The 10,116-nt window shown below is 55.0% G+C and overlaps 2 protein-coding genes across 2 annotated transcripts in view; one reads left to right on the top strand and one right to left on the bottom strand.

The window, feature by feature from the left end:
• The window catches only part of OTUD3 (OTU deubiquitinase 3), a 36,788-nt gene extending 30,191 nt beyond the window's left edge, over positions 1-6,597 (top strand). The window contains exon 9 of the transcript XR_007154844.1: positions 6,587-6,597. The gene's annotated coding sequence lies outside the window, so the exon portion shown is untranslated. The remainder of the gene's footprint in view (positions 1-6,586) is intronic.
• Positions 6,472-9,715, bottom strand: LOC125172812 (group IIE secretory phospholipase A2). Its single transcript, XM_047871362.1, has 4 exons — positions 9,676-9,715; positions 8,769-8,907; positions 8,496-8,602; positions 6,472-6,614 (listed from the first exon to the last, which is right to left on the bottom strand). Exons 1-4 carry the CDS (start codon positions 9,713-9,715, stop codon positions 6,472-6,474), a joined length of 429 nt encoding a protein of 142 aa, XP_047727318.1.
• Between the last annotated feature and the right edge of the window lie 401 nt (positions 9,716-10,116).

Raw genomic sequence — 10,116 nt, 5'->3', positions numbered from 1 at the left:
CGTGTTGTTTTTGCCGGTCTGACCACCGTTCGCGTGCATGAGCCTGAGGGAGCCGGGCAGGAAGCGGCCTTTCGGAGACCTTTGCCTGGAAGACGGGAAGGGACAGTCGTTTGGGGATCTCACTGAGCTCGAGAGAGCTGACTAGCTCTGGTGCACGTGAGCACCGGCACACGCGGGCAGAGCCGCCCGTCAGTGCTGGACCCTGAAGCCTTCTGCCGAATCCTAAGAACATCTCTGGTAATTTGGAGTTGCCTAAGTATGGAGCAGCTGTCTGTTGGCTTCCACCTTGGCTTTCTCCAGAACTCTGAGGGTTGGTTTGGCCCCATTCAAGGAGGAGGCACAGCCCTCCCCCCCCAGACACGCACGGACAGCTGTGACCGGAGCACAGACACCTGCCAGAGGTCCTCCGAAGGGGGACAGAGAAGGGAGAAGGGCAGCCGCAGGAAACCAGTGGGTGGGGTCTCCGCGTGTGCAGCCCACACGAGGGCTCCGGGCGGTCTCGAGCTCAAAGTCGGTACGGTCGCACCCCGCCTTCCGGTGTCCTTGGGCTTGTGGCCTTGAGACTCTCGCTCTCTCTTGTTCTGATTTTGTACTCGTCAAGCAGCCTTTGGATCGGCTGCACTGATAACTTGATGTACCAGTAGGTATCTATCCAGTACTACCCTGGAGGGCAGAAAACGTCCTGGCTACTGGCAAGGACATGTCCCCTTGGTCACTGTCCCTGTGTGATTTCCACCTCAGTCCACGACTGAGAGCTCCGGATGCACCAACACTATCCAGGTCCCGGGCCCGTGAGGCCTGGGCTCTGGACCTTGTTAGCCCAGTTTGAGAATTTTGCCGAAAGACCCTACCAGAACCAGAGTGGTGTCCCAATGTAGGATCTCCCTCAGCTGGAGAACTTCCATGGCCTCAATTCCATCCCTGCAGTGATTCATGGGGGCCAGGGAGCCACCTGCTAGGTCGGGTGGTGGTCAGGGGCTTCCTGGCAGGGCCTGTCTGTGAGATGGCTGAGCCCATAAGGACAGAGAAGAGTTTGGAGTTCTCAGGCCAGGTGGGGAATGACTGAAGTTCGTTATTTGTATTTTCCTCTAGGCCACGGCACTGCTTACTCGGGGTGAGTGACAGTTTATGATGCCAGACACTGAAATTCCATAAGGGGGAAAGTGGCTGTTCCCGTGTCCCTTTCTGCTAACTTCATGGTTGCCTAGGAGAAAGCTGGGTTGAAAACCCAAGTTGAAAGTTTGTCGTCTGCCAGACACACTACAAGCCCTTACCCCCAGCACGTGGAAAGCATACGGGAGCCTTACGATACAATAAAACTTTGTCATAGGATGTTCTGCACCCCTGTGGCTTTTATCTGGGCTGCTGGACAGAGTGGGCACTCAGATCATAGCGATGCAGCGGTTTAGAACTTGTTTGGTTGTAAAGGATCAGGATTTAGAACTTGCTTGGTTGTAAAGGGTCAGGATTTAGAACTTGTTTGGTTGTAAAGGGTTGAGATTAATCCTGCTACTTCATAGGTTCTGGTTTGGCAGAGGGAAACTTCCCCACCTTGGAGAAACTTGTCTGAACCTCCCTATGGTAGAGGGACTTAGATACCTCAAGATTCCCTATTTTGATTTAACTTATTCACCCATCCAGGCATCCAAGAATCCATCCAACTTGTACTGAACTTGTATGGCCTATGGGTTCTTATTTCTGGGCGTAGCATGAGACATGGACCCTGTCCTCAAACAGTTTCCAGTCCTGGAGTGAAAGAAGACACGATCTCTCTCTCTCTCTCACACACACACACACACACACACACACACACACACACACACACGACGTAAAAGGAGGTACTGCTAACAGGTGCTGATCGCGTGGACTCAGAGGGAAATCAAGGAAGGCATGGTTGAGGAAGTGACTTTTGCATTGGGCTGAAAGGGAAGATAGGAAAACCCCAGAGTAGGGGACAGAGTTTATTAGGATAATACAGTTAGTTTGGGGAAAGACTAGGAATTTCTTCAAACGTCTGTCTGACGGCTTTTGCTACCAATTCTACGATGAGGCGTACTTTTGCCCAGCGTGACCATCTTACGCCGTCAGGAGTTGACCTCTGTGCTGTGTTTTGACTTTGGAACTCACCACGGTAGCAGCCCTTGAGGCAAAGTGCTGCGCACAGTCTCTCCAGCCAGTTTTGCCTCATTTCCTCTATGGGACATCAGCTCAGGGCAGTGAAGGTTAATGACTTTCAAACATGTGTCCACTTAAGATAAATGAGCCCTCAGAGCAGCGAGCCCGGGGGCGATTCAAATAAATGAGCATAGAATTTATCATATGTATGATGCCACTTCCCTGAAATAATTCCAGTTATCATGCGTCTGTGGCTTGAACGGAACAGATGTTTATTTAGCATGTACTGTGTGACGGATGCAGGAGGGGAGGCAAATATACATACAGTGACCTGGCGTAGATGGGGCTTCCAATGATGCTTCAGGCACCCTGAATAGGTTGTCTCATTTATTTTTATTTTATTTTATTTAAAAATTTTTTTTTTTTTAATAATTTTTTTTTTCAACGTTTATTTATTTTTGGGACAGAGACAGAGCATGAACGGGGGAGGGGCAGAGAGAGAGGGAGACACAGAATCGGAAACAGGCTCCAGGCTCTGAGCCATCAGCCCAGAGCCCGACGCGGGGCTCGAACTCCCGGACCGCGAGATCGTGACCTGGCTGAAGTCGGACGCTTAACCGACTGCTCCACCCAGGCGCCCCTAAAAAAATTTTTTTAATGTTTATTTTTGAGAGACAGAGACATGGCACGAGTGGGGGAGGGGCAGAGAGAGAGAGAGGGAGATACAGAATCGGAAGCAGGTTCCAGGCTCCGAGCTGTCGGCACAGAGCCCGACGCGGGGCTCGAACTCACGAGCTGTGAGATACGACCTGAGCCGAAGTTGGACGCTCGGCCGACGGAGCCACCCAGGCGCCCCGAGGTGAAACTGGTGGTTCTGTCCCCATTCTACACACAAGGGAATAAGTAACCGGCCCCAGATCACAGAGTGGTAGCAGAGACAGGACTTGAATCTTTGGCCATCTGCCTCCACCACATAGGAACTCCAGACAGGGACCCAAATAGCTGGGGTAAGCGGCACCAGAAAAGGTATAAAAACATTGCCTGGCAGTTCAGAGGAGGGTGAAATCTCCAGCTGGCAAAGCGTCATGGAAAAGGTGGCCTTTGAGATGCACCTAAAGCGTGTGGATTTTCACATGCGAACAGGGAAGCTTCCAGGTCGAAGGGAGCTATTGTGCAGAGGGGTGACGGCTGGAAGGCAGCGGGCGGGGGCAGGTTCTGGGAACGATGGAGAGGATTAAGAAATAAGATATGGCTGGATCGATGAGGCTGGCAAAGCAGATGATACCGAGCTTGAACGCCAGGGTTTGGGTGGACGATAGGAGCTATTTGATGGTTCAGGGACAGAGGAGGGACGTGATGGAAATCAAACTGGGGGAAGATGAAGCTGGCATCAGTGGACAGGATGGGGACCGGCCGGACGATGGAGGTCCTGAGAGTCCAGTCTTAGCTCTGTGAAAGCGGTCACTAGTGTAGAATAACTTGTGTCTGCCTGCCGGTTGGCCCCACGTGATTTGTCAAGGGACCAGCCGTGTACCCAGGCTTACCGAAGGAAGGAATGGACGTTAAGGCAGCGTTTGGTTCTCCAGCCATGACACTGCGAAGAGCCCCAAAGAGGCAGGTGAATGTCCGTGAAATCATAATCGGACTCTTAGGTTAACTCGGGAATTCCAATGCGATTTGATTTCTAATCACTTACTCAGCCAGTTACTTAATCAAACGTTTCGTGAAGAGCTCTTGTTAGGGGTTAAGTGGGAACAAAGCAAGTCAGTCCAAAGCATGTCATCAGCATTGGAGAGGTAATCCAAGAAACATTCAGGTAACACAGTCCCTCCTCTAGCCTTGATAGAGCCCTATGCCTCATTCGTTCGTTCGTTCGTTCATTCAGTGAATTAATAATCCTAAAGCACTTAGAACGGTGCCTCGTAAATGCCAAATACTTAATAAAGTGTTAGCTGTTATTGTTATGGCCATCATTCATTCATTCGTTCATTCATTCATAGAACATGAATGCTTATTATGTGCTAGGAGTTATTTCGCGTACTTTCACAAATGCCAACTTACCGAACCCTTGCCACAACCCGCCCGCCAGGGAAGTGTCATTGTTCGTTTGGCCACATGTCAGCGCTCTTTTAGATTTCAATGTGCACACAAATCACCCGGGGGTCTTGTTAACCTATCGATTCTGCCTTAGGAGGTCTGCGGTCAGGTCCAAGATTCTGTATTTCGAACAAGGTCCCTGCTCCCTGAATTTCGAACGAGGTGCTGCTGCTGTCCCGGGCCTCCCTGAGCAGCAGGTCTGGAACAGACGCACTGTTGCTAACTGGCTGAGCAGAGAGGTGTTGACCAAGAACCTGTGATCTCCAGTCCAGGGTTTTTCAGTCCTTTCCCTGAGTCTGCAGCTGGAAATGAAGTGTGTGTACGGAAACATACATGGAATTTAGACCCATTGATTCGTTCACCAGACATTTACTGATCAGCGGGAACACAGGCTACACCAGGTCCAGTCCTTGAGTTCCACTTTCCAGATGGCCACACAGCTGTCCAGTCAGCAGGTGCCTGTCTCGTTGCTGCCTCACATCCATCACGCCCAGAACATGACCTCCTTCCATCTCTCCAAGCCCGTTCCCCTCTTCCTGTGTTGCTCATTTATGTGGCAACGTCAGTCACTGTAAGATGTCTGTAAGGGCTTCGTGGTTATTTCTCAGCATATTTATTATTGACAATGCCAAGGAACCGCTTTCACTAGCCCAGAAGCAGTAGCCCCCACTGATGAAGAGAAATCCAAATTTAAGCTGAATTTAGGGTTCCTCCTCGCAGCCTAACCCAAATGGACACCAGAGGGCGCCTCAGGACCACTTTCCCCCACAAATGCGCCCTGGCTCTTTCCCCAAATCCCATTCATTTCTGCTTTAAGACCTGGTCTTCCCCGGAGTCTTTACCAAGGATTGGCGTCATTCACGGCGGCAAAGTGCACATACCCCGCCCCCCACTTTGTTTTTACTAACACAGGACTTCTTCACCTTTCAAAGTTTATGATGATCATCCCTTTGATTTCTTCCTGCTCTTTCCTGCCCTCAAAGTGTTGAAAGTTGCATATAAGTCATGAAAAGGATAGGAGTGAACACGTATTACATATCTGCTGTGAGCTGCCCCCCGCCGTGTAATACCTTTTCACATGCTTGCCCGTTGAATGGGCACATCCCAATCCTGGCAGATTTTATCAGCATATTGTAGCTAGTGGAGATATTCTGTCCAATATTTAGGAGAATTTGGTGAAGTACATTGCTTCCAGGGTAGGCTGCATCCAGCGTGGGGGGAATCCTTTGGGGCATTACATTCCTCGTGGGTCCAGAGTCAGCCCCATGGTGGCTGGAGGCTGAAGTCTTTCCTCTTCCCCTCCCTGTATCAGGAGGCTGACCCGGCCTGGGCACCCTCCCAGCGGACCTTCCCTGGCCACTCTAGGCTGTCCAAGATGACAACCAGAGGGTCGGGTTGACACGGCCACAGCAGAGTGTCACTGGCTGCTACCACCTTGTAAAGAAACAGAGACACGCAGGCTGGGCGTGAGGCCGCCCCCTCAGGTGGGACTTCCCCTCTCTGACCCCTGGCTGCCTCTCTGTCAAAGGAAGGGTCTGGATAAAGTGATTCCAGAGCTCCTTTTCACACTTAGCCGTTCTGCTAATGGGAGGGATTTGAAGCCTGATGACACAGCGGGACAATATTTTTAGGTTGGTATTTTTCACGCTTCTCGCATTGTGCCATATGGCCAAATATATTCCTTCTGGAGATTGCCGTTATTGTGTTGGATAAGATTGTAGGATGTTAGAAAAAGAGAATCACAAAAACTTACTATAAGGGGAAATTAAAAGGGCAGAATATTAGAATTGCACGCAGGGGCCACCCATGTCCGATCTGTTCCTGCTGTGTCCCAGCGCTTAGCACGATACTCAAAAGAAAGGCTCAAAAAAAAAAAAAAAAAAAAGGGGGAATGAATGAAAGAAACTGTAAACTAATTAAATTCTATAATGATAGAATCTGAGAATCAGGGAATATTAGGATTACGGGACATTATTCACTTATTCAGAAGCGGAAACCGAGATCTCAGGGCTGGGTTATAGAATCTTCGGGGGGCTAAAGGGTCCCTTGGGTCCTGGGCACGGTGGCTGTTCCCAGCAAGGGGGAAGATGTGGCCCAGGAGGCCAGCCACGGTCCAGACCACAGTCTGGGAGCTCTCAGGGAGGGATGGGTTTGCAGGTAAGGAATTTTCCGGAGGGAGGGCTGGTGGTGTCATTGCTGCCCAGGCCCCGGGGCTACAGCAGCTGGAGGCGGGACACAGGCAGGAGGTGGGGCCAGGCCCTAGCAGGGCGGCGTGGGGCCGCTGCACAGCTTGTTGGGGTAGCGGACGTAGCTGCGGTTGTAGGTGTCCAGGTTGCGGCGGAAGCAGAGGGCAGCCCTCCGGTCACACTCGCAGGTCTGACGCTGGCAGGTGGTTCTGCCGGCTGGCGGGACAAGGTGAGTCAGGGACCATGTGGCTCAGGCCTCCCGCTCTCCGGGGTCCACGTTCTCTGTCCCACTCTGCCGGAAGCCCATTGCCACCCGGGGCCGTTTCAGGGGTGCGTGAGAGTCAGGGCAGGGCGCGCGGGGGTGGGGGCGTGGGGGCCCAGGACGCTGGGGCAGGTGGGATGTCTGTGATGTCCGTTCTTCCTCTCCCAGGCCCACACATCACCCTTGACCCTCCGGCTGGTGGGGAGACCATCAGGTTCACTACCACATCCGCTCCAGCCTGGGGGGATTTCCAGGCAGCCCCTTCGCCACGTGAGGCATGGCTGGTGGCCGAATGAGGCCATCAAGCTGACAGGGGAGCCATGAAATGACAGCGACTCAGTCCCGAGTGGCCTGTGTGCCCCGGAGCAGCCTGGGCCCAGAATGGAGCCTGTTGGGACCGAAGCTCGGGGCCTGCTTGGGCCCTGGGCCCGTCTCTGTCTGCGTGGACAGAGCCCGCTTTTCTGGCATTTATCTTAGGGTGTGTCCCCACACCCAGCCTGGGATCGGAGCTGGCACTGGGGAGCCCCAGAGCCTCCTGTTCTCTCCACTGCCTCTGTCTGCCCTCAGTGGCTCTGGCTCCTCTCAGAAACGTCCAGCGTTCCTCGTTTTCCCCGCAAAGGTCAGCCTCCGCTTCCCACCAGGGTCCTGCCCACACCTGCCGTTCCAGCAAAACTCAGCATGGGAGGGGGCTTAATAGTCTCTCATCAGTCCTTTTGCATGGTTCTTGCTAGGAGCTGGACTAAGCTGGGGAAGTGAGTGTGATTAGCACCATTTTATAGATGAAGAAACAGAGGCTTTGAGAGGTTACACCATTTGCCTGAAGTCACACGGTGGGTAGAAGGTGAAGCCCTGAGCCTCCGTCCCTATTTTCCTGACATCTCCCCTCAACCATCCTCTCAGTGCTATCCCTGACAGGTGGCTGTTTCCACCTCACATGAACTGCCGGGGATGGGGAGCTCACTACCTGTCAGAGCTGTCTAGCTGAGTAGATAGATGGCTGTAGGAACAAGGAACCGAGCTAAATCTGCCTCCGGTTGTTCTGGTCCTGGAGCTGCCCCTGCCCCAGGATAGACCTTAGCGATCTGAGCTGGCTTCTTTGACCCTCCTGGGTCTTTCTGCTGTGCCCCTCCCTCAGCTCCCCCTCCTTCCAGGCTGTTCCTGGTTTTGCATCAGGGACAAGGTTTGGGGCTCTGATGTGGGCTCCCTCCACTGGGCTGGGCTGCATGGAGCCCTTCACACGGTTGCTTGGGTCAGGTCACTTCCAGCAGATCGGTGCTGGGGACCAGAGGAAAACTAATTGGCCCACGTGGGCCTTGGATGTGGCCAAGCTGAGCCAAGGACAGCCCCACGGCTGGGGCGGAGGGGGGAGTCAGCCTTTGGAGAGGGGGTTTGCTGTCCCACATCGCAGCTCCAGATCTCTCTGTCTGGGACCGTGCCCTCGAGTCTCTGTCCTGGGGACCTTGCCTTGGACCTTGCTGCCCAGGCTTTGGAGCGGCCCTGTGAGGGCAGCTTCCCTGACCCGGCTCAGCTCTGCCCCCTTTGTTCCTCTTCCCTGAGGCTGGAGTTGGGAGGCCCCTGGCCAGGTAGGAGCGCCTGGGGCCAGGGCAGGATGCCGGGGTCAGGGGATCTTTCCTGCGGGTGCCAGGTGAGCATCCGGGTGGAGGGAGGGACAGTCCTGTCTGCAATCCCGTGATAGTGGAAGACCCACCTCTCCCACATCTCTAGCCCAGGGCCTGGCCCCGATGAGGAGTCAGCGACCACCATCAGGAAGGGTTTCCTGTCTGAAGCCGTCACCCCTACCCGGCGTCTGGGGAGCTCCGGGGCCCTTCACTTACCGCAGAAGATGTTGTGCCTGCTGGCAGAGAAGAGATACCTTTCCAGTTTGGGTTCACAGCCCAGCTTCTCCACACGCCCATAGCAGCAGTCATGGGCATGGCAGCACCTGTAAGGGTCACGGTCAACCTGGGGAGGGGGGCCCGTGAGTCACGGTGGGCTGGATCAGGGGCTGCTGGGGGGCCCAGGGCTCAAAGGGGTCTCCAAGGAGAGGTCGGCCTCCACTTGCTAGGTGTCCCCTCCTGGGGAAGCCCCTCCAGGGGCTGTCTGCTCACCAGTCTGTTGGGTCCACGGGCCAGTGGGAGCCACCAACGCCACAGTAGCAGCCGTAATCATTGTACTGCAGTGCCGGCTTCCCCGTCACCCTCTCAATCATTACCCCAAACTGGACCAGGTTCCCGCCAGCCAGGGCCACTGTGGGCAGGGAGGGCAGAGGGCAGATCTGTCAGGGCCCCACCCGGGGCAGTCACCCTCCCCCAAGCCCCCTCAGATCGGAGTGCAGACACCTCCCCGGCTGTCCAGTTAACCCTCCCTTGCCGAGCACCTTAGCTCCCAACAATAACAGCGCTAATCAGTAACCGTGTTCCGGGCCATGCACCCCACCTGGATCCCCAGTGCGCACCCCGCCCCCCATGGCAACACGCCCAGGGCCCGTCCCGCTCTCCTCCCTCATCTCCAGAGCACCACCCACTCATCCTGCTTGTCCCCACCCCTGCTGCCCCCTCAAACGTCTCCCAGTAGGCCCTGAGCGTCTCCCCAGGGGTCAGCGCCATGCCCTCAGAGCACTCTGTCCCCACCAAGTCCCATCAGATGCTACTGGATAAGCTTCATGACCACCTGTGCTTCCCCCGAATACCTCCAGATCCTGCTGATACAGCAGTGGTGGGGGGGAGGGAGGGGCAGCCCACCCAGCAGGTTGGAGCCCAGAACGGAAGCTAATGGGGCAGGGGGTGGAGTGCAGGTGGCAGGAGACTCGTGTGTGCTATCTGGGGTTCCCACCAGCCCCTTTCCTGTGCCCTCCCGGGCCACGCAGCCTGCATCCCCCTCCAGCTCCCCCCCTAGCTTGTGCTGGCTCGGGCAGAGCTGGCCTGGCCATGACCCACCACACCCTCCGGGACCTCCGGGGAGCTCTGTTCCCAGCTGGGGAGAAGGGGGGTGGGGAAGGCCACATAGGTCACTTACCCAGGAGGCAAAGGAAGGTCAGAAGAGGGGGAGGCTTCATCCTTGGGGGGGGAGGGGAGGTGAGCAGGGGGCAGAGGAGCAGGGCTGCAGGAGAAGGATGTGAGCGGGGTGCCTCTGATCTCAGGGCACCTCCCCAATTAGTTAAATACTGGGTCCTGTCCACTCCCCATCATTAACCCCTGAATACTCAGTGATGCAACCGTACTTCCAGGTCTTTGGCCAAGTCCCCAGGGGGAGGGGCCGGCCTGGGGCCTGTGGGCTTTGCTTCCAGGCGGTTTTAGGGGAGCAATCTGTAGCTCCCTCTTTCCACCGCCTTTCCCTTCACCTACCCCTTTCCAAAACTCACGGTGCTAGCTCCCACCGCCTGGGCTGTGAGCCAGGGGTTGCGCCGAGGGCTTTTCATTCTTGGCACTCTCCCTCATCCCCATTTTACTGATGCAG

This window comes from Prionailurus viverrinus, chromosome C1, assembly GCF_022837055.1.
Source record: "Prionailurus viverrinus isolate Anna chromosome C1, UM_Priviv_1.0, whole genome shotgun sequence".
NCBI lineage: Eukaryota > Metazoa > Chordata > Mammalia > Carnivora > Felidae > Prionailurus > Prionailurus viverrinus.
The sequence above is the reverse complement of the archived record's forward strand: the minus strand, read 5'-3'. Positions and strand labels throughout refer to the sequence as shown.